The 24,718-nt window shown below is 40.9% G+C and overlaps 1 protein-coding gene across 5 annotated transcripts in view; it reads right to left on the bottom strand.

The window, feature by feature from the left end:
- DNAH10 (dynein axonemal heavy chain 10) overlaps positions 1-24,718 on the bottom strand; it is a 148,206-nt gene that overhangs the window by 87,230 nt on the left and 36,258 nt on the right. For all 5 annotated transcript variants that reach the window (XM_082418126.1, XM_082418127.1, XM_082418130.1 and 2 more), the window contains 12 exons: positions 24,358-24,509; positions 18,122-18,286; positions 17,303-17,510; positions 15,002-15,158; positions 11,450-11,926; positions 11,193-11,351; positions 8,646-8,762; positions 8,460-8,562; positions 7,464-7,642; positions 5,180-5,391; positions 2,432-2,585; positions 328-561 (listed from right to left, as the gene is read on the bottom strand). In XM_082418126.1, the coding sequence (XP_082274252.1) occupies positions 328-561; positions 2,432-2,585; positions 5,180-5,391; positions 7,464-7,642; positions 8,460-8,562; positions 8,646-8,762; positions 11,193-11,351; positions 11,450-11,926; positions 15,002-15,158; positions 17,303-17,510; positions 18,122-18,286; positions 24,358-24,509 (2,317 nt within the window). The remainder of the gene's footprint in view (positions 1-327; positions 562-2,431; positions 2,586-5,179; positions 5,392-7,463; positions 7,643-8,459; positions 8,563-8,645; positions 8,763-11,192; positions 11,352-11,449; positions 11,927-15,001; positions 15,159-17,302; positions 17,511-18,121; positions 18,287-24,357; positions 24,510-24,718) is intronic.

Raw genomic sequence — 24,718 nt, 5'->3', positions numbered from 1 at the left:
GAAATCAGAAAAGGGCTTTAAATATGTTTAAATTCTTCAATGTGATACAAGAGGTGAAAGCATTCTTGCAACAAGAACAGGACAGTATTAAACAAGAATTAGGACATATGAAAAAGCACTGATTAGGAATTGTGGAAATTAAAAATGCATTCATTGAAATAAAAACTCAGATTGATGCTTCTAATCATCCCTCCCCCCCAAATAAATCAAAGACAGAAAAAGTATGAAAGAGAATCATTAGTTTCTGAGCACAAAATATTCTCACACAAAGTTTCCTTCCTGGTATGACTCAGCTCCTTTCCATCTTTTGCGTGTCTTTTTCCTCACCTCAATGACTTCCCCTATTAGAGAAAGCGTTTTCTCCCATTTGTGAACAGTCTGCAGAAAAGGCCCCACAAATCTGCTTCCTGAGATGCTTTGCAGGTGGAAAGTGTTGTCATCCAGGCACTGGATAATATCATCAACAGACCCCAAGATGTAGCCTCGCTCCTGGGTGCCTTTGTAATACTTGACCACGGTAAATTTCATATTTTCCCACGTGTCCAGGATTTCCTTCACAGCCTGGCCAGGAATATGGAAAGTATGATTCAGGCACAAGGATTGAAAAAACAGAACCCCAACCCAACAGCAACTTGCTGAGCTTGCCATGGATCAACTCAAACCCAGAGTTCCAGTCAGTGTTCCGAATAAGCAGAGATTCTGGTAATCCTAGTCATCATTTACCGAGCACTTGCTCTGCGACAGGTAAGCACGTGCCATTCACGATCTCCTTAGTCCTCAAAGCACCTCAGTGAGGGAGGGATTATTATCACCCACACTTTACAGAGGTGGGAACTGGGGCTCAGAGCGGGGTTGGCTTGCCACATTCACTCAGCTACTGAGGGCCAGAACCAGGGTCTAAATTCTGTAATCTGCCTCCAGTCTACATCCTCATGAGATCCTGCCCCTCTGTTTACTCTACTGTGAAGCAAAAAAATCAAATTACAAATTAATATGCCTATTTTTATGACATTTTCAAAAACACCCTGTCAATATTTATGCATATGTGTATATAAAAGTATGTGTATATATAGGTGGTGTATATGTGTGCATATGTACGTAAGTATATTATGGGTATATGTATGTGCATGTGTATATTGCATCTGTGTATACATGTGTGCATATATGTATGTGTGATACATATGTATTTATGTACATGTACATAGGTGCATGTTATGTATATATATGTGTGGGCATGTGTGTATATGGGCATACTACTCATGTATGTGGATGTGCATGTATATGTATTTTATACATCTGTGTGTATGTGTATGCATGGATATATGTGTACATGTGTACATATGTGTATATGCATTTTTTTTTTGGTTGCGCCGCGCTGCGGCATGCGGGATCTTAGCTCCCCGAGCAGGGATCAAACCCGGGCCCCCTGCAGTGGAAGTGCGGAGCCCTAACCACTGCTGCCACCAGGGAATTCCCTGTATATGCATTTTAAAGTGTTAAAGGAGGGACTTCCCTGGTGGCAGCAGTGGTTAAGAATCTGCCTGCCAATGCAGGGGACACGGGTTCAATCCCTGGTCCGGGAGGATCCCACATGCCACGGAGCAACTAAGCCCGTGTGCCACAACTACTGAGCCTGAATTCTGGAGCCCACAAGCCACAACTGCTGAGGCCAGCATGCCACAACTACTGAAGCCCGTGCGCCTAGAGCCCGTGTTCTGCAACAAGAGAAGCCACAGCAATGAGAAGCCCGCGCACCGCAACGAAGAGTAGCCCCCGCTCGCCGCAACTAGAGAAAGCCCGCTCGCAGCAACAAAGACCCAATGCAGCCAAAAATAAATAAATAAATAAAATAAAAATTTTTAAAGCTTGTTAAAAAAATAAATAAATAAAGTGTTAAAGGATATATCCTAAAATGTTAATAATTTATCTTCAGGGACCTCCCTGGTGGTCCAGGGGTTAAGACTCCGCGCTCCCAATGCGGGGGGCCCGGGTTCGATCCCTGGTCAGGGAACTAGATCCCGCATGCATGCTGCAACAAAGAGCCCACACGCCACAACTAAAGATCTTGCATGCCACAACTAAGAGCCCACACAGCCAAAAAATTAAATATTTTTTAAAATAATAATAATAAAATAAAAATAATAAAAAATAATAAAGATAATTTATCTTCAGGTGGTAGAATTATGAATGATTTGTTTATTTTCTCAGTTTTCTACCTGGAACACCCATTATTTCTTTAATAAATAAGTCAAGAGTGAAACTATAATTAAGAACTAAAACATTTAACTGGGGCAGAAATTCTATTTCTAGAACAGATCATTCTTTCCTGTTCAAACATAACAGGTATCAGAGCAAACGGGTCTTCTCTCTGAATTAAAAAAAAAAATTCCCTTTTTTTTCTGTACCGTTTTACAGCTGAAAATAGTCCTACCTTCTCAATGGCTATCTCCTTGACGGCCGACGTCACAATCTCGTTGAGAACATCTGTGTGTGTGTGAAGCTCCATAGCAAACATGTTTTCCAAGGTGAATGTTTCAGTCATTTCAAACATCACGCCTGTTTTCTCCATAAGCTCTTTCCAATGCCTAAAGGTGCATCCACATTAAAATCTTTCTGTCTACTGAGTTTAGTGATGGATTCAATTATTCCCTCTTTAACCACAGGATAAAATCCCATTATAAACACTTCTTGTAACGGAATTCGGAAATACGAGGACATCACTGGAATTATCTGTCCAAAGTTTTCCAAGATCCCACTGGCTGCCGGAATTAAACCCAGGAAACAACATCTAGAAGATACTTTCTTAGATGGCTAGTCTTCACTACCACCTAAGAAAATACACAACTTTTCGTCTGTTGGTAACTGCTTCTGCACGGTCTCGAGACGGGTGAGCCCAGCCTCTCTTGGATCACTCAGCCTGTCTGAGACCCTGGTGCAAATTACGAGCACTCACGTGTTGGATGAACATTCAGCAAGCACTAACTCTGTGCAGGCAGTGGGCTGGCTGCTGGGGGTTCAGAGTGACTCAGAGGCAAGGCCCTTGTCCTGGGGAACACTACCAGCGACTTGGGGAAACGGTCAGTGACCGATAAAACAAATCTATAAATTAAATATCCGCACACTGTTTCGACCACTATGAAAAAAAACGCAGAGTGACAAAGTTAAGAAGGGGGAACAGGACAGACACAGTACCAAGCAGCACTGCTCTTGACCCAATCTGGCCTCCTTTGAAGGTTCACATTTGCCCACTTTTTTTTTTTTTTTTTTTGGTGTGTTAGTTTCTGCTTTATAACAAAGTGAATCAGCTACACATATACACACGTTCCCATATCTCCTCCCTCCTGCATCTCCCTCCCTCCCACCCTCCCCATCCCACCCCCCCAAGGTGGTCACAAAGCACTGAGCTGATCTCCCTGTGCTATGCGGCTGCTTCCCACTAGCTATCTATTTTACATTTGGTAGTGTATATATGTCCATGACACTCTCTCACCCTGTCACATCTCACCCCTCCCCCTCCCCATATCCTCAAGTCCATTCTTTAGTAGGTCTGTGTCTTTATTCCCATCTTGCCACTAGGTTCTTCATGACCTTTTTTTTTTTTTTTCCTTAGATTCCATATATATGTGTTAGCATACTGTATTTGTTTTTCTCTTTCTGACTTACTTCACTCTGTATGACAGACTCTAACTCCATCCACCTCATTACAAATACCTCCATTTCATTTCTTTTTATGGCTGAGTAATATTCCCTGACTTCAGACTATATTACAAAGCTACAGTAATCAAGACAGTTTGGTACTGGCACAAAAACAGAAATATAGATCAATGGAACAGGATAGAAAGCCCAGAGATAAACCCACGCACATATGGTCACCTTATCTTTGATAAAGGAGGCAAGCATATACAGTGGAGAAAAGACAGCCTCTTCAATAAGTGGTGCTGGGAAAATTGGACAGGTACATGTAAAAGTATGAAATTAGAACACTCCCTGACACCATACACAAAAATAAACTCAAAATGGATTAAAGACCTAAGTGTAAAGCCAGACACTATCAAACTCTTAGAGGAAAACATAGGCAGAACACTCTATGACATAAATCGCAGCAAGATCCTTTTTGACCCAGCTCCTAGAGAAATGGAAATAAAAACACAAATAAACAAATGGGACCTAATGAAACTTAAAAGCTTTTGCACAGCAAAGGAAACCATAAACAAGACCAAAAGATAACCCTCAGAATGGGAGAAAATATTTGCAAATGAAGCAACTGACAAAGGATTAATCTCCAAGATTTACAAGCAGCTCATGCAGCTCAATAACAAAAAAACAAACAACCCAATCCAAAAATGGGCAGAAGACCTAAATAGACATTTCTCCAAAGAAGATATACAGATGGCCAACAGACACATGAAAGAATGCTCAACATCATTAATCATTAGAGAAATGCAAATCAAAACTACAATGAGGTATCATCTCACACCGGTCAGAATGGCCATCATCAAAAAATCTACAAACAATAAATGCTGGAGAGGGTGTGGAGAAAAGGGAACACTCTTGCACTGTTGGTGGGAATGTAAATTGATACAGCCACTATGGAGAACATTATGGAGGTTCCTTAAAAAACTAAAAATAGAACCACCATACGACCCAGCAATCCCACTACTGGGCATATACCCTGAGAAAACCATAATTCAAAAAGAGTCATGTACCAAAATGTTCATTGCAGCTCTATTTACAATAGCCAGGACATGGAAGCAACCTAAGTGTCCATCATCGGATGAATGGATAAAGAAGATGTGGCACATATATACACATTTGCCCACTTTTATGGTCCCATGTATATGGGATGAATGCAATAAAGCAGCTAAACATGGCGCTGGACCGGCAGAATGCCAGGTGCCCAGCATACAAGCAGTAATCGTAGAATCACTGATTTTTGTTGTGCACAGAGATGGTCAGAAAGGAGAATCTACCGTTTTTTCTCTCTCTAGTCCCAGGTCTAGCGCAGGAGTTGATACAGAAGAATCCTTGTGGTTGATAATTTAATGGAAACTTTACATAGAAGCGATATTATAGAAACATTACTTGCACATTTCTAGCCCTGTGTTGCTGTTGGAATCTTGTCCTTCGTCATCAGAGTTAAGCAAAGACATATTTTAAAGTAAAAGCGCCTCCCACAAACCTGTCTCTTAAAGCCTCGTGCTTCAAGTCAAGAAGTAAAGGAATCGAGTCTTTGAATGCCTTCATTTTTGCTTCCAAATGGTAGGCCACTGATAAATTTCGGACCTGCCGGGGCAGCTTTCTGAGGGACCTGAGAAAAGTTTCAATTCCTTCCTGGAGAAACTGAACATTTAGGTTGATCCAGAGCGTCTGAGACCATTCTTCCTTTGCAACCTAGAAATGGGCAAGAAATAGTCCCATCAACAAGACCCCTTTGGAAACTTGAAGGTGGCTTGACCAGGAGAGCGCATTCTTAACCCTTGGTCATGCTCACTTCTCTCCAAATATCATCACCCATCTCCCCACAACAACCTCAAATTCACAAAAGAAAGATCGATTCCACGGCTCTAAGACACAAACAGAACATTCCAACTTTTTAAAGCCCTCACAAAAATAATGCTGTATCTGAGGATGTGTAGGATCCAGAAACATGTCTTCCTTTTCTTCAGGGAAGAGGAAAAAGCAGGATGTCAGAAACAGGTATTTTTAAATCAGGGAGCCACTTGGGTCTTAAATATGTACTTCATTCAGGCGCTGTCCTTTTCTGATAAAAGAAGCTAAGGTTACAAAATACCTACAATTTAGATAATCCTGCTTGGTTATCATAAAGAAAAGACTTCGTGTTCCAGCTCCCTGAGATTTAATGTAAACAATACCATCTCGTGTAAAATTTACCATCTTGTAGAGCTGGCATTTGCAACCTGTGACATCCAGGCTTGACAGAGTTGCTTGAGTCGTGAAATATATTTGACAGGAAATTATGTTAATTGATGAAATACGTGTATGATAATTTTTTAAAGTGTAAATGGCACTACATATGATGTATTTACATTTTTTCGTTTCTCTTCTTTTCTTGCCTTCTAGAAAGATATTAAAAGCTCCAACCGTTTTTTGGATTATTTTGAGATGACTCCCATGATTCATTACCTCCTTTTTGCAAAAATTTAATGAGAAACAAATTAGAAAGAAATCATAAAGAAATTAAAGTACTTCTCGGAGTTTCTACCCCTAAATATACAACCAGTCAGTCATTATAATAACGCCTTTCCTTCATCCACCCTCCATGCCTTTGCCTGACACTCTCTCCACCGAGCGCATCTGTTAAAACCACAACTATGGTTAAGCCCACAACCCCGCGTTTATCAGGACCCAACACCTATACCCGGGCAGCCAACCATGATTGCTCAAAACTCAACCTTGCCCACGGCCTCAGTCGAAATCCAGGACCGTGTGGGCACCATCGGTCACCCCACATCTCCTTGGCCCTCTTGCTCCCCATTCTTCTAGAGGGTCATTTCACCCCCACTCCACCACCCTCAACCAGCCAGCATCCCCGCCCGCGGTCCCTTCTGCTGATGACCTTGCTGTGCACAACCCTGGGGAACCGGACGCGATCAGAACAGAACGTTCAACATGTCCCGCTAGAAGCGTCTCTGTGCGTAGGCTCTGTCCTCCCCATATGACGGTCGATGAGTCTGCCTCTTATTTGAGGCCACCTCTTGATCCCATCCCTGTCCCACCTACTCAAGGACAGCAGACATGAAGACTCCCTTCTCCCTCCTATTACCTGCGTCCCCTCCTTACTGGATCACTCCTATCAGTATACAAACTCACGTTGCAATTTCTCCCACCTTAAAAGAAATGTATCCCGACCCCACGTCCCCTCCACCCATCACTCCTCATCTCCCTGCTTCCCTCCGAAACAAGACTCACTGGAAAAGTCATCTACACTTGGCGTTTCTAATGCCTCTCTTCCCTTTCTCTCTGTTTTTCCTAAGCTTTATGGAGGGTTCACGGGTATACAGTAAGCTGCACATATGTCAAGTGTACAGCTGGGTAAGTTTTGACATGTGCGCATACCATGAGACCATCACCTCAGCCGAGATAAGGAACGTATCCATCACCATCACCCTCGACGGTCTCCTCCTGCCTCTCTGTAATCACGCCCTCCCACCCTTCTCCTTCCACCCCACCCCTAGTCAACCACTGACCTGCTTTCTGCCAGGAACATGTACAGTGGCAACCAGGACATTCACAATGCTAGGCAGCCTCATCTCCATCGGGTTCCAGAACTCTCTCCACACCCCAAATGGAAACCCCATTAGCAGTCACTCCCCACGACCTCCTCCCAAGAGCCAAAGTGAGAGTTTCTATGAAATCTGCCCCAGGCTCTGTATGATTGCGGTCTCAAAGTCCGCTGAGTTGCATTCCCTCCAGCGAGACCCAGTCTGTGGGTGGACGCTTACCTTCAGTCCTTCATAGAGCTCGTAAATGGTCTTCAGCCCGCTCATTTCCTTCTGCACTTCCAGCAGCTCTGGGTACATCGTAACCGGAAGATCGAAAAGCTTCTCAGCGTTAGCCAACTCCTGACGGTTCTTTTCGTGTCTCATCAGCTCTTTTTCAAAAGTGGCTAAAAGGTCTACTCCTAGTAAATAAGCAGATAAATGAATGCATACAATTTTTTTAATTTAATTTTTATTTCATATTGGAGTAGAGTTGATTTACAATGTTGTGTTCGCTTCAGTGCACAGCAAAGTGATTCAGTTATACATATATCTATTCTTTTTCAGATTCTTTTCCCATATAGATTATTACAGAGTATTGAGTAGAATTCCCTGTGCTATACAGTAGGTCCTTGATTATCTATTTCATTTATAGTAGTGTGTATAATCCCAAATTTCGAATTTATCCCTCCCCCCTCCAACTTTCCCCTTTGGTAACCATAAGTTTGTTTTTGAAGTCTGTGAGTCTGTTTCTGTTTTATAAATAAGTTCGTTTGGAATACATACAATTTTAAGGTATACAAAATTGAATAAGAAATCATGAAAAATATGCAAAACTATCATCTCATCCATAGAAGCCAACTGGGAAGACAAATTGAGAATGACCAGACTTTATCTTGCCATCATTCTGACTAAAACCAGAGGGCCAGTTACATGTGCAAGCTCCTCCAGCTAGAAAGTTCTGTCTCCTGAGTGTTCTCGCTCTAAGTGGTCTCAGCTTGGCCTGCAGATTAGAATCTCCACGGGAGCTTTTAAAAACCTTGAAGTCCAGACCACTCTCCAGACCAGTGGAATCAACTCTGTGGACCTGGTGCCCAGGCAGAAGTGGTTTTTAGAGATCCCCAGAGGAACCCAGTGCACAGGCAAGGTTACACACCACTGCTCCATCCCATCTTCCCATAAAATTCTTAAGCAAAACACATTCAAATGCCTCAGTAAGACCAACGTGAATACCCTTACCTCTATCAAGATCTTCACCAACAGAACCAGGGCCTTCATGATAAAAACGTCTTGCAAAGCCCTCTATCTGCTGTCTGTAGTTTAATATTTCACCTCGAGTGATCTGAGAAAAGCAGGGTTGCGTTAGTTTAGCCCACTGGATATTTTTCAACATCTTTACTCGGAAAGTAAAGCGTTTCAAGGTACCTCTGTGAATGTTCTCTTTATGCCTCCCAGAGTATGCTCCACATTCAATGCGTCATTAAACAGATTTGACCACATGCTCTCAATCTTGTCAACCAGTTCTTTCTCTGCATCGGAAGGCTAAAAAAAAAAAAAGAACAAACAATAAATGATCAGCAGTTTGGAAATGAAATTTCTGGTCAAAGCTTCTGCTTTCCAGGACTTCTGCTTCTGCGTAATGGCAGGCTAGGTCATTTGAACAAATGCTGGTTGAATTATACAAATTAGATATTTATAATAAAAATAAAATCAGGAGAAAATAATTTTTTAAAAGAGGTAGATAACATAGGCAGAAAGAGAGAGAAATAACCTAGAGAGATAAGCCCTTCATAAAGTAAAACCGAGTTTCAAATCAACCTCATCTCTGATTAAAATAAGGTTATCTTGACCTGTTAACACACCCAGCTGTGTTGTCATAAGCAAAAATAAATCTCCTATGATGAAACATAACATCATCTGGAGCCTCCAATTCTCCCTACAATTTTTCATATACGATGTCCAGAACTCAATCAGAAATAATAGGACGATAAGGATACAAATGACTTGAAGGAAACCAAGAGATACACAGACAGTATAAGCAGACACTAATGGAGTTCTAAGACATAGAATTCTAAATAATTTACTTGATAAAGAAAACAAAAGACAGAACTGAAAATTTTGACTTTATTTTAATTATAAAAATATAAATTTTGCATACTGTGCATTTTTCTTTTTATCTTTGGAGGATGCTGGAGAGCTAATTTATTATTCTGAAAACATGTAAATACAGGGTAAATAACCTGCCCTTGTTATATAAACTGTATCTCAGGGTAAACAGATAGTTTTTAAGGAAAAGTTTCTCTTTTTTTCATTTTTATTATTTTTTTATTGACGTATAATTGACAATATTATGTTAATTCCAGGTGCACAACATAGGGATTCGTTATTTCTATACACTACAAAATGATCACCACTCACTACTGTGCATTTTCTGATGAGAGGATCTCTAGCTTTCAGCCAAGGCTAATGCTCAGTGAAGGTGATTAAAGCACTCAAGCAATGTAAATGCTGAAATACAAATTTTATGCAAATGCAGGCTTACAACAGCTCTTTGTTTCTCCCTTCTACTTTGTTTCTCCAGTGGATTCTTTTCTAGGTATTATGTGATGCAGAGCACGCAAAATTTTGCATACAATTTCAAGGAGATCCCAGACACCTTCAAACTCATCCACGGACTTTCTAAAGGTCTTTGAAACCACACTTAACAACCCTAAATAAAGACAATTGAATTATTATCTTCTACCAGTTTCTTTTATCGTCTTATCCCTCTTCTTCCCCCTTATCATTTTTGCAACAGCCATTTATTTATAAAAGAGAATTAACATCAAAAAAAAAAGAAAGAAAGAAAGAAAAGAAAGAGGGAAAACCAAAACAGTGTGCAGTTACAGACCAGTCTACAAAAAACACTATTTGAGCCACGCAAGATCGAGAAATAATCTCTAAGTTGTCATTATTCTAAATAACCATGCTTTACATTTAAATTTTATTACTTAAAGTCATAAACAATTGGCTTTATTGTATATTTGAGAAGTCTTTCTGAAAAGGACCTTAGAATTCAACCCAACCATAAAAAGCTTAAGAGTTCACTTAAAATAAAATAAAAACAACTATTAAAGAAATTTTGTGCACATCCTTTTGGGTGTATTGGGAAACAAATTAATATGCAAGTCATTTTTGGTGGGTCTATATACTACAAATTTTCTATGCAGTAAACCTGGTTTATATATAAATTGTAAATTTATCCAACTAATTTATTGAAATAATTCCAATGAATTGGAACTGCTAGGACTAAGGCTATCCAAAACTTATAGTTTGAGTTCAAACTAGATTTCCCCTACTATTAATATATAGATGGGACCTCATCAATCTTGTCCCCCAGTGTTTATGTGGGTCTGTTTCCTAAAACTGTATAAATGTTAGATTTTTAATCTTTGGTAATACGATATTACAAAGAAATTGCTTTTCTTCTGTTATTGTTCAGCTCAGTCATCTTCATAGATGCTTAATCCTTACTAGTCACTTGTGTTATTTCATTTTCTTCCGTTTTTTTTTTTTTCCATTTCCCTTGGTATATCAATGTCTTTGTCACTGGTTTGTAAGAACTCATTTATGACTAAGGATGTTAACCATTTGTCATGCAATGCAAATGAAATACCATATTTTACCGCCATCAATTTAATATGGTATTTTGTATTTTGGTTGTGTGTTACAATATAATCATGTTGTGTTTTTAAAAAATAAAATAAAATAGGAACTTCCCTGGCAGTCCAGTGGTGAGGACTACGCGCTTCCACTGCAGGGGGCACAGGTTCGATCCCTGGTCGGGGAACTAAGATCCCACATGTCACACAGCGCAGCCAAAAAAATTAAAGTATAAATAAATAAATAAATAAAAACGAAAACATACAAAGGAAGGAAGGAAGAGAGGGAGGGAGGGAGGGAGGGAGGGAGAAAAGGAAAGAGTTCACTTACAAACAGACTGTACGTCGCCATGGTGCGGTACCTCTCCTGGACATCCCGGTATCTTAGTTCCATCACTAAAGATTTACTTCTAATTTCTGCGATTGTTGCAAGGACAAACTTGAGATCTTCAAGGGTACTGGGGCTCTTCTTCAGGTTTTTGGTCAGGAACTATAAAAGAGAGTTCAAAGGGACACTAAATAAGCATGGGGAAAAAAATACAGCACCGAATGAAGCCCTGACGACCATGAAACCCGGGGCCCCACTACCTCTATCTCTTCCTGCAGATTATGGAGCTCCTCTCTGGCTGACTCATTGAGGAGCTTCCCAAGTGAAACCACCCAGGACTTGGCGTTTTCCTGCACGGTGTTCGCCAGGGGTCCAAGCTGAAGGCGGATGCAGTGCTCATCCTTGACCAAGGGGTGATGCATCACTTCAGAGGCGATCCTGGAATAGAACTGCAACTTCTCGTCATAGGCAACACAAGGGGGCTTCTTGGCAGCAAACTTCTCCATCACAATGGCTTTGTCCAGTTTCCAGAGCGGTCGGTACCGCTTCCATTTCTGCAGGTACTTCATAAGATTGATCAGAATCCTGTGGACGTTTTGGGGGATCATAACGGCCTGCTCAATTATCTGAGGGTTCTGAGAAATATCACTGTAAAAGCTGATTATAACAAGTTCTTCTTCCTCTCCCTTCTGAGGGGGGCATTCTATGCAGCTGCCATTCATCCAGCGAACAAAATTCTGGCAAAATAGGAATTGGGGGGAAAAAAGACAGTCCTTTAGTATCTATTTTGCTTCCTATGGACATATCATGTTCAGTAATAAGTCTTGCTAGTAAGGGATATCACTTTATTATTGATAAGCTGTGCTAGGTTGCAAAAAATCACCACAATCCTTTGTTCCTCCCATCAAGAGATTCTGTCTGTTGACAAAATGGTCTATCGGGAGTACCTGTTTTCCCACTCTGGGCTAGCCTATGACTTGACCAACAGATAGGGGAAGTGGCATTATGCAAGGTCCAAGCCTGGGGCTCAAGTAGCCCAGCAGCTTCTACTCTCATGCTCTTGAAACCTTGCAGCCACCAGATGCACGAGCTTCAGCTAGCCTACGAGATGATGGAGACCCAGGAGAACCAGGGGCCCCCAGCCAACAGCCAGCCAATCATCAGACATGTGCTTGAGCACAGCCAAGTTCAGATGTATAAAACAACATTAGTCTCCAGTGTCCCAGAACAAATCTGTCATTGGACGTCTCCCTGCTGTATAGTCAAGAGCCCCTCTTCTTTCAAGCAAACCATGGGTGGTTATACATAACATCTCTGAACCATAGTCTGGCCACCTGTAGAATGGGAATAACAACAATTACTAACTCTACAGCTCACTGTAATACTAATGCCCAAGCTGATAGCTAACGTTTATTTAGAGCTAATTGCCAAGTACTGTGTTAAGTGCTCTACATGTTATGCCATTTAATTCGCCCAACCCACTCTAGAACATGAATTGTATTATCATTTCCACTTAATAGATGAGGTAATTTGATCCTAGTTTAAAACTTTTGCTCGTTGTTTTCAGTCATGAAATATGAATCCTGAAGCTCAAATAGTGCAGTCAAGCCAACTTAAGTCACCTCGCCATCAGTGTTTATTTGCAGAGATTTTTGTTAATGAAAGGCATTTCCAACACTTTCCAAGAGGATAGGTAAAAATTATTTTCATTTAAAACAAGCGTTGATAAAAATATAATAAAAATAAATAAAAGAAAGCAGTTATGAAGATAAAATAACAGTCTTCACCACAAAGCCTCAAACCCATCTATGGCGGGGGTGGGAATAAATTGGCATGAAAAACTATGATTAATATCCATAATGTTTCACAAAGAGTCTTTCCTATTTATTTACCCCTTGGAAATTGTTTTGTTTTCCTGTTCAAAGACTTGGTAATGTAACACCTAAAAGTTAAGAGAATTTATATGATCGAGGTTTAATAAATGACCTATTTGCATAGATTATAAAACATGTGCAATTTATTCATTAATTTCCAAGTACAGTGAAATGAAATTCCCTATTTGTAATATCTACACTTAGTTTTATGCTAAAAAACATGCCTGAGGGCTTCCCTGGTGGTGCAGTGGTTAAGAATCTGCCTGCCAATGCAGGGGACACGGGTTCGAGCCCTGGTCCAGGAATATCCCACATGCCGCGGAGCAACTAAGCCTGTGCGCCACAACTACTGAGCCTGTGCTCTATAGCCCACGAGCCACAACTACTGAGCCCACGTGCCACAACTACTGAAGCCCGCGTGCCTAGAGGCCGTGCTCCGCAACAAGAGAAGCCACTGCAATGAGAAGCCCACACACCGCAATGAAGAGTAGCCCCCGCTCACCGCAACTAGAGAAAAGCCCACGCACAGCAACGAAGACCCAATGCAGCCAAAAATAAATAAATAAATAAATTTAAAAAAAAATTTTTTTTAAACGCCTGAGATATGTTTGACTTTCTGAACAAACCAAGTGAAAAGAAAGATATTAGTGTCTTGAGGTGGTGTGACATCTCTTATCCACAAAGATGGCCCTATTTTCCCAATGTTGGTAAGACGTAAACTTTGGGTTATTTGCCAACCGACACTCATTTGACAAGCACTGACTGAGTGCCAATTATGTGCTAGGAGCTGTGCGAGGTGCTGGGGGTTCCAGAGTGAACAGACACACAAAGTTCATAGTGTCGTGGAACTTGCATTCTAGTGGCATGAGCTAGTCAAAGCATGAACGAACAAGTAAATAAATAAGAAAAGGTCAGATAGTGATACGGGCTAGGAAGAAGATGGAGTAGGGTGATGTAACAGAGAAGGACCCGAAGGAGCCAGCAAGTCAAGGTCTGGGGGGGCAGAAGGTTACAGGCAGAGGGAACAGGAGTGCCACCATTTCAAGGAGGAAGTGGTGTTACCTGCTGGAGGTGCATTAGGCTGGGGCACAGTGGGGTGTGTACAGGTAGCAGCTGATCAGAAAGGTAGGCAGGTGCTAGATTGCAGAGGGGCTCATAGACCAGAATGAGGAGTTTGGATTACGTTCTAAATGCAACATGAAGTCATCGGGGGCTTTTATACAGGGATAACATGAAATGATTCATGTTTTTAAAGGATAATCCTGACCACCTGTGGAAACATTACTGCAATAGTCCAGGTGAGGGACGATGAACTTGGGATGGATTGGTAACGTGGCAAAGGAGAGAAGAGGGGAGATCAGAGGCGTGTTTGGGGGAGCGAGTCAACCAGACTTACCGACAGGCTGGATATGGGTGGATGGGAGAAAGGAGGGATCAAGGATGGCTCCCAGGGTTTCGACTCAACCACTTGGGTGGATGTTGGCGCCGCTGCCTGAAGTAGGGAAAATGGGGGCAGGACCAGGCTGCACGTTGGAAAGCCAAGAATTCCACCTTGGACTCGCCAAGTCTAAGGTTCAAGGGGAGACAGCCGGTAGGCGACGAGAAACATGTGTTGTGTAGTAGAGAATTCTGGGTTGGAGATGGAAATGCGGCGGGCTTGCCTCCATAGGGTTGGTAATAATGGCCATGGGACCGGTCGTGAGGATGCACAAAGAAGATAAAGAGAGGTGAGAAGGGAGCCGGCATCAAGCCTTGGGACACCCCCAAACTTCAGAGATTTACAGAGGAGGAGCCAGGAAGAGACGAAAACGGTCTGGACAAAGGACACGGTGGAGCCTGTGTTCTTGACCTCCTGGGTCACCTGCTGTCCACAGCTGGCAGGCCCAGCCCTCTGTGACAAGGGGTCAACCGGGAAACTACACACAGTTCCGTCCCTACCTTGGTCATCTCCACACAATTTCGGACACAGTGGACGCACATTTTGTCAATCTCGCTTGCGCTGGGGTGCAGGATGATCTCGGGCGCCGTCAAAATGGTTTCCGTTTGGAACAAAGGGACGTTTCCAAGGATTAAAGAATTAAAAGACTGCAAATTCCTAGGAGGGGTTAATAAAACAGACTCAGTACTCAGCAGCGTGAAAGATAGCCGACAGCAGGTGAAAACGGCTCGAGTCCCAGCCGCCACCTGTAAAAAGCCTGCGACAAGCAATAACACATTCTACGGCTGTAATGGACAGTGTGGGGGGAGTTTCATTATATACCCTTTTTATGGCCCAAATTTTACAAATAGTTCACTTCTACTTTGGGGAAGTTAGAATACCTATTAGTTGGAAGATACTTAGTAATGGGAACTCCAAAAGCTGTTTGACTCTGGTTCAGGAAAAATGAACACTCATGTCCCCCCTCCGCCTGACCCACCAGACTCTGTCCTTTCCAGGATTAAATCAGGGACAACACAGGGGTGGACACTTCATTAGCCTGCAAACCGGTCTTCCTCTTGCCCCCACCCCCACCCCAATTCAGTAATCCCTACAGCCAGAGAGAGTGTATAAAACATGTAACTCTTCTCTCTCTGAGGATAAATGCAAGCTCCTGCCAGGCTCTTCATGATCCGGGCCCTGCCTGCTCAGCTTCTTCTCCTACCCGCTCCCTTCACTCTCTTTATTCCTTCCTTCTGTTCCTCCCACGTGGCCTCCAGGTCTTTACACTGGCCTTTGTCTTCTCCCAGAAAGCTCCTCCCCTTCCAGCTTGCTCCTTATCTTCAGGGCTCGGCTAAAACGTGGCCTCTCCGTGGCCTTTCTTGACCAACCAATCACAACAGCCCTTCCAGTCTCTCCCCGGAACATTATTCTGCTTTATTTCTTTCACAGAGAATATTTATTTCCTTGAGTCTTGCATCTCTCTCCTATGAGGATAGAGAAGCTCCAGAAAAATAGGGGCTTTATCTGGTCCAGTCCAGGCTCTAATAAACCTTGGAATGAATGAATGAGTGAATAGATGGATTGATGGGTAAATGGATGAATGGATCAAGGGAAAACATAGTGTATTAGAAAGAGAAAACTCAGGAGGTAGCCCTATATGAGGGGCTGCTTTTTTTTTTTTTGGCCCAGCCAGACGGCTTGTGGGATCTTAGTTCCCCAGCCAGGAATCGAACCCCAGGCCCTTGGCAGTGAAAGCACGGAGTCCTAACCACTCGACCGCCCGGGAATTCCTAAGTGGCTGCTTTAAGAGTCAAAGTTAGAAGCAACATTAAAAAGCAAATGAAATATGTAGAAAACAGATTTATTTAAAGGATCAATGAAGTGAAGTTTGTCAAACTACATCCAGGGGACTTCCCTGGTGGTGCAACAGTTAAGAATCCACCTGCCAATGTAGGGGACACGGGTTCGAGCCCTGGTCAGGGAGGATCCCACATGCCGCAGAGCAACTAAGCCCGTGCGCCACAACTACTGAAGCCCGCGCGCCTAGAGCCCATGCTCTGCAACAAGAGAAGCTCCCGCAATGAGAAGCCCGCACACTGCAATGAAGAGTAGTCCCCGCTCACCGCAACTAGAGAAAGCCCACGTGCAGCAACGAAGACCCAACACAGCCAAAAATAAAAAAATAAAATAAATAAATTTTTTAAAAGTTATTTGTTAATTTAATAGTTGTTTTATCATTCATTTCTATGATTACTCACAAGGATCAATTTCTAAATTTTTTGATAGTTGTAATTCATTTTTGTGAAAAATCTCATTGTGTCTCTTGTAGTGTAGTCACTTTTCTCATTATATTACAAAAGTATTTCCATAAGTTAATGCATAAAAGCACATTTGCTGTAAATTCTTTTCCAATTCTATCCTTTTATTTTGTGAAAAAACATTTGAAATTTTTGCATCCAACGTCTGTCCATCTCTTCTCTTATGATTTCTTCCTTTTCTTCCAGAATAGAAAATTCTCCCTATCAGAGGTCTGATATATATATCACATACAGTTCTCTTTTTTCAAATATGGTTTTAAATTTTATCTGTAACTTTCACATTTAATAAATATTGAGTGTCAACTGAAAAAAAAAAAGAACATGAGCCAAAATAGGAAGTCAGCCTTCCATCTTATGAGTGCCCTTTGGCCAGAAAGCAAACTTACTGTCCAGCTGATTTTTGTTCTGTACCTTGTGGCTCCTCTTTAACTATTCATATGTGTAAGATATTTTAATCTATGCACACTGTCTTTAAAACATGCAATATGAACATTAACTTACTTCAGGATGAGCTTTGTCAAGACCTCGTAAATTCTATTTTCCCAGTATTCGTAGTAGGAGGCCAGCTTGGGGGCCTTGCCTGTGTTGGTCTGGATAACCAGCCCCTCGACTTTGGTCAGTAGAGGCCCAATGGCAAGATACCACCTGACCATGTGGTCCACATCTTTGGCCCTTTCTCGTTCAATGTGCTCAAAGAATTCCTTCATGCCTGCAGTGGAAGACACCTGTTACAGCTCTTCACAAACACGGGAAGGGACATTACTCAAGAAGCAACCCAAACGTTAGCTGTATATCTTGCAAATACGAAAGCAGCCTCCAATCTTGACCAAAAGCAGAAAATAAATCAACACCACCCGAAGCAAGACACATCCAAAGCAAAAAATACATGACAACACGGGAATGAACGCCACTTGTGCATGCTTTGCCTTTGGGCAATCTTGCTTGTCTTGAGTTGCTTGTTAACTAATCCTGAATTCCTTGTTGACTAGTCCAAGGCAGCTTAAAATACCCCGTTTGAACAAGTAAATGTGAGCCCATAAAACACAGTTCACCGTACTGTTACAAAGTTATTGACAAAAGTACTATTGATTTTCATAGACTTAGGAATTTGTAAAACTATGTAAGCAATACATAAAACACGGCAAAAAGTAAGAATTACCCATGATCTTTTCAAGTAAATGCCTGAGATCATGAGGCATGGTTTTATTCCATTTGTGGAATAAACTGTGCGTGTGTGTGTGTGTGTGTGTGTGTGCACAATCATGCCCAAGAGGTTTTTCCATTCCTTCCATAATCAAAGAAACAAGAAGTCAGATCTACCTGGGAGTTCTTCCTCACTTTTAGGTGCTGGATACTTAAAGAGATTTATGGATTCTATTAAGGTAAGTCTGGAAGAAATGTCATCTGCATTCTTATGAATCTGGTGGACGAGGGACTCAAATTTCCCAATGGCCTGTTTGCACCGAGTTATGTAGTCAGCGATACCTTCGGAGAAAAAGAGAAAGAACAAAAGAAAGCTAGTTGGCTTTCAGCTCTTCCTTTCCATACCCCTCCCGCCAACAACCCTTCACAGGAAGGACCCTGCTCCTTCCACGCCCTTGGGTCTTTGAGGTGACAAAGATCCACGTGGTCCCTGGGGACCGGAACCAGGAGCCGGTGCTCAGGGTCAACCAAACGATACATTTCTCCTGTTTGCTTTTTAGTATCACCGTATCTGAAGCACGGTGGGGAGAAAGAGGAGGCACAACCCTCTTGCCTTCTCATTGCCATGGCAACACTAACCCTCCACTACATGCAACCCTGCCTACAGTTAGGCAACCCTCTGGCCTGTTGCTTAGAAAAGTAAACAGCAAGAGTGTGAATAGTAAACCTGAGTTAAGCACTTATGATCAGTTGGGCGATGGCCTAAGCATGCGACGTTGATTACATGATCGAATCCTTACAACAGCCCTATGAATCGGGTACTAAGATTATGCCCATTTTAGAGATGAGGAAACGGAGCCTCCGAGAAGTTGAGTCACATGGGTAGAAGCTGGACTTTTAATCCAGAGGTTTCACACTGGAACCCACAGTCCAAACACACATGTTCTCTGTACAAAGGAGAAGGGAGGAAGGGGAGAAAAGGAAATGACAACGAAAAAAGGGGAGAAGATTTGGAGCAAGGGAAGGGAAAGAGGAAGAAGGAAAAATAATAACATAAATGCCTTGTTTATTCTTAAAAGTAAAGGAAGAAGAAGTATGTACTTTTCCTTATTACTCCTGCTAAATACAGCTAAGAACCCTGCACATTAACCATAAAACAAATATAAGACTCTGAAATGGGGAGAGATAGCCAACCAGTGGGGAGCCCAGGATCCGAGGAATGATGTGGTGATGAGGGCCCTGGCATCTTTTTCCTGGGATCTATACCCCAGACCTGGAGCTGAAGGAGCCGGCGACCCATGAGTGCCCATGGGTACAGACACACATGCAGCAAAAAAAAGCCTCAAGAAAATCCTGTTGTCTCTGACCAAGGGACCAGGAAAGGGACACCCTAGCAAGACAAAATTTTAGACAATAACTGCTCTGCTCCAGCCAAACACCACAGATAAAAATGTGACCCTGCCCTCACCCATGCCAGAAGGGCCAGGTGGAGGGGGCCTAGACTTCCACCCTCAGAATGTTGTAATGAGGTGCCCCAAACCCCTGTCCCCTTATGCCTGCCGTGGTGGCATCAGAGGAGGCCGTGGAGGTAGATGGGACTTTCACCTCCACAGTCCAGCAACGAGCACTGCCCCCTGCCACCCCAGAGTGTCAGTGGAGACTGCAGAGGGGCTGGGACCCCCACCCCTCCCAGCAGTTATGTGGAGCTTCCCCTTGACTGTCAGTGAAGGCTGACTAGGGAACCTGGATTTCTACTTCCACCTGACAGTAACAAAGGGGAAACCAAGGTATTCTCAGAAGGGAAACTAGGCGATTACGTCACCAGCAGACCTATGCTAAAAGGATGGCCATAGGAAGTTTTGTAAACAGAAAGGACCCAGTAAGAGAAAGACCCTGGGAACATCAGGGAGGAAGAACGAGCACAGTAGGTAAAAATATAGGAAAATACAATAGTTTTTTCCTTCTTTTCTTGAGCTTCCTAACTTAGGTTTGACGGTTGCAGCAAAAATTGTAACACTGTCTGTTGTGGTCCAAAATGTATATAGAAGAAATATTTAAGATAATTATATCATAAGTGGGAGAGGGTAAGGGGAGTTAAGGTTTCTATACTTTACTCAAACTGGAAAAATTCTATAGATTTCTATACTTCACTCAAACCAGTAAACTGTAATGTTATGTATATGTAACCTAGAGCAACCACTAAAAAAATGCTATAAGAATGCTATAGATAAATCAAAATGGAATTATAGAAAATGTTCCAGTGGCCCATGGAAAGGCAAGTAAAAGAAAAACAGAGAAACAAAAAGAACAAGCAGAAAACAAAAAAATTGACAGACTTGAGCCCTAACAAATCAATAATTACATGAAATGTAAATGGTCTAAATGCACCAAGACAGAGTAGGTTAAAAACATGACCCAACTATATGCTGTCTACAAGAAACTCATTACAAATACAATTCTATCGGCAAGTTGAAAGTAAAGGATGGAAAAACATATACTGTGCAAACATTAATCAAAGGAAAACCAGAATGGATATATTAATATTAGGTAAAGTAGACTTTAGAACAAAGAAAATTATCAGAGAGAGTTGAATATTATATAATGATTAAAGGGTTTAATTCATAAGAAGACATAGCAATCCTAAACTTGCATGCATCAAAACAACAGAATTGTAAAATACGTGAAGTAAAAAATGATAGACCTGAAAAAAGAAATAGGTAAATCCATGATTATAATTGGACATGTCAACATTCCTCTCTCAGTAATTGACAGAACAACTAGACAGAAAATCAACAAGGATATAGAAAAACTCAACGACATCATGAACCAACAACGTTAATCAACATTTATAGAACATTCTACTCAGCAAAGTAGAATACATATTCTTTTCAAGTGGCCACAGAACATAAAACAAGATAGACTATATCCTGAGCTGTAAAACAAACCTCAACAAATTTAAAAGAATTGAAATTATACTGAATATGTTCTCCAACCACAGTGGACTCAAATTACAAAACAATGACAGAAAGATAACAGGGGAAATCTTCAAACACTTCGAAACTAAACAACACACTTTTAAATAATCCATGAGTCATGGAGGAAGTCTCAAGGGAAATTTTTCAAATACACTTAATTGAATAAAAATTAAAATACAACTATCAGAATCTGTGGAACACAGCTAAAGCAGTGCTGACAGGGAAATTAATAGCACCAAATGCATACATTAGAAAAGAGGAAAGATCTCAAATCAATGATCTAAGTTCCCACATCAAGAACCTTGAAAAAGAAGAGTAAAATAAATCCAAAGCAAGCAGAAGGAAATAATAAAGATAAGCAGAAATCAGTAAAATTAAACACAGAAAAACAACAGATAAAATCAATGAAACAAAGAGCTTCAGTAAAACTGACTAATCTCTAGCAGGACTGAAAAGAAAAAAAGAGAAGACACAAATTAACCATATCCAGAATTAAATAGGAGGGATCACTAAAGATGTACAGTCTTTAAAAAGATAATAAGGGAACAATAAGAACAAATCTGCACAATAACTCTGACAACTTAGATGAAATGCACCACTTCTTTGAAAAGCACAAGCTACACAACTCACCCAATAGGAAATAATGACTTGAATAGTCCTATAACTATTAAGGAAACTGAATCTGTAATTTTAAAACAAACAAAAAAAGAAGAACAAAGAAAAGAAATCACTACTACACAAAAACCTGCACATGAACATTTTTAGCAGCTTTATTCATAATTGTCAAAATGTGGAAGCAACCAAGATGTCCTTCAACAGGTGAACAGATAAACTACACAATGGAATATTATTTGGTAATAAAAAGAAATGCACAATTATATGGAGGAACCTTAAATTTTATTTCTAAGTGAAAGAAGCCAATCTGAAAAGGCTGCACACTGTATGATTCTAATTATATGACATTCTGGAAAAGGCAAAACTATAGAGACAATAAAAAGATCAGTGGTTACCAGTCTACCCAATTTCAAGACTTACTATGTAGCCACAATAATTAAGGCTCCAAAGTTCTGTGATATTGGCAGAGGGACAGACACATAGATCAATGGAACAGAATAGAGAATCCAGAAATAGACCCATACAAATATGCTCAACCAGTTTTTGACAAAGGTGTAAAAGTGATTTAATGGAAAAAGTTAGCCTTTCCAACAAACAATGCTACAACAATTGGAAAAACAAATGAACCGCAACTTAAGTCTCTCATTTTGTACAAAAAAAAAAAAAAAAAACAAGATTGATCACAGTCTTAACTGTAAAACATAAAATTATAAAATATTTAGAAAAATTAGAAAAATTTTGGGATCTAGGGCTAGGCAAAGAGTCCCTAGACTTGACACCAAAATCATGATCCATAAAAGGAAAAATTGATAAATTGGACTTCATCAAAATAGCTCAGCAAAAGATGCTATTAAGAGAATGAAAAGACAAGCTACAGAGTGGGAGAAAGTATTTCCAAACCACATATCCAATAAAGGCCTAGTATCTATAATATATAAAGAACTCTCAAAGCTCAACAATAAAAAAGCAAGTGATATAATTAGAAAATGGGCAAAAGAACAAAAAAAGACATTACACCAAAGAGGATATATAAAGGCAAACAAACACATCATTAGCCATTACAGAAAAATGCAAATCAAAACCACAACGAGCTATCATTACACAGCTATCAGACGGCTAAATTTTTAAAAATGGTGACAATACCAAAGGCTGGCCAAGATCTAGAGATCGTGAAATGTATATTGCTGGTGAGAATGTAAAATGGTACAGCCACTCTGGACAACACTATGACATTAAAAAAAAAAAAAGACTAAACGAACAACTAATGAATATAACAAAAAAGAAGCAGACTCACAGATATAGAGAACAACCTAGTAGTTACCAGAGGGATAGGGAAATGGGGAGGGGCAATATAGGTAGGGGATTAAGAGGTACCAACTATTATGTATAAAATAAGCTACAAAGATATATTCTACAACACAGGGAATACAGCCAATATTTTATAATAACTATAAATGGAGTATAACATTTAAAAATTGTGAATCACTATACTGTATACTATACTGTATATATAACTTATATAACATTGTACATCAACTATTCTTCAGTTTTTTTAATTAAAAAAAAAGACTAAATACACAAGTACCATACAACCCTGGGAATTTATCCCAGAGAAATGAAGACTCATGTTCACATAAAACCCTGTACCCAAGTGATTCTATAGCACAAATGTATATTCATAATAGTCAAACCTGGAAACAACCTAAATATTCTCTAGGATATCTAGGTGAATGGTGAAACAAACATTGATACCATACTGATTTTAATTCACTGATAAAAAGGAACAAACTGTTCAAACAGGCAAGAACTTGGATAAATCTCCAGAGAATTGTGCTGGGTGAGAAAAGCCAACACCAAAAGGGTCACATAACATTTTATGTAACACTCTTAAAATGACAAAATTATAGAAACAGGAAACAGATTAGTGGCTGCCAGGGGTTCAGTAGAGGATGGGGGTAGGAGGGAAGTGGGTGTGACTTTAAGAGGGCGACATGAGGAATCACTGTGGTGTGGAAATGTTCTGTGTCTTGACTATATCGATGTAAAAATCTGGGCTGTGGTTTGCACTACAGTTTTGCAGAAGTTGCCATTGGGGGAAAACCAGGCAAAGGGTACCCAAGATCTGTCTGTATTAATTCTTGCAACTGCATGTGACTCTGTAATTATCTCGAAAATAAAATTTCAGTTTTAGGGCTTCCCTGGTGGTGCAGTGGTTAAGAATCCCCCTGCCAATGCAGTGGACACAGGTTCAAGTGCTGGCCCAGGAAGATCCCACATGCCGCGGAGCAACTAAGCCCGTGCGCCACAACTGCTGAGCCTGCGCCCTAGAGCCGGCAAACCACAACTACTGAGCCCACGTGCCACAACTACTGAAGCCCGGGCGCCTAGAGCCCGTGCTCCGCAACAAGAGAAGCCACTGCAATGAGAAGCCCGCGCACCGCAGCAAAGAGTAGCCCCCGCTCGCCACAACTAGAGAACGCCTGCGTGCAGCAACGAAGACCCAACGCAGCCAAAAATAAATAAATTTATTAAAAAAAAATTTCAGTTTTAGGGGAAAAAAGTAAAAGTCACTTTATTTTTGGAGGAGAAAGCTTTGGGTCAGTCGAATGTCAAAACGGCACCCTGTCCACCTCACCTTCACCCCCAACTAAAGCCTTGAGATGGATTCCATGTTCCACAAAGTGTACTTTACTGATGCTGAAAAAGTATTTGTTAACCACATCTACATACATAGAAAAATTATAATTCAACTAAGACAATCTAAAAGAATGATTTTTTTACATCCCAAAGTCTAAAAGGCAATAGATAGATGAATTATATTACCTAGTGAGTTCCAGTTTAACCTCTTATATCCAGACCTAAACACTCTTACTAATTCCTGGGAATGGTCGTCAAGGAGGAGAGCCTCTGCCGCATTTAACGTTCCAATGAGCATGTGGTAATGATCCAACATACGCTGTGTCCCATCCGTGTACCTGCACATTACAGGAAAGTCACTGACGTGAGAAAAATACAGTGGGGCTCATATAAAGATCAATAACCTTACAGATAGGATATAAAAGACCATTAACCAGACTAAAAATTTTAAAGAATGCCACTCTTCCCACTAACTTTCTTTTTTGGAAAATACTGGTTACTTTTTATTTAAAAATGTTACTTACAGGGAACTCTACTCAATACTCTG

Source organism: Balaenoptera physalus, assembly GCF_965194825.1.
Source record: "Balaenoptera physalus genome assembly, chromosome: 12".
NCBI classification, from domain to species: Eukaryota; Metazoa; Chordata; class Mammalia; order Artiodactyla; family Balaenopteridae; genus Balaenoptera; species Balaenoptera physalus.
The sequence above is the reverse complement of the archived record's forward strand: the minus strand, read 5'-3'. Positions and strand labels throughout refer to the sequence as shown.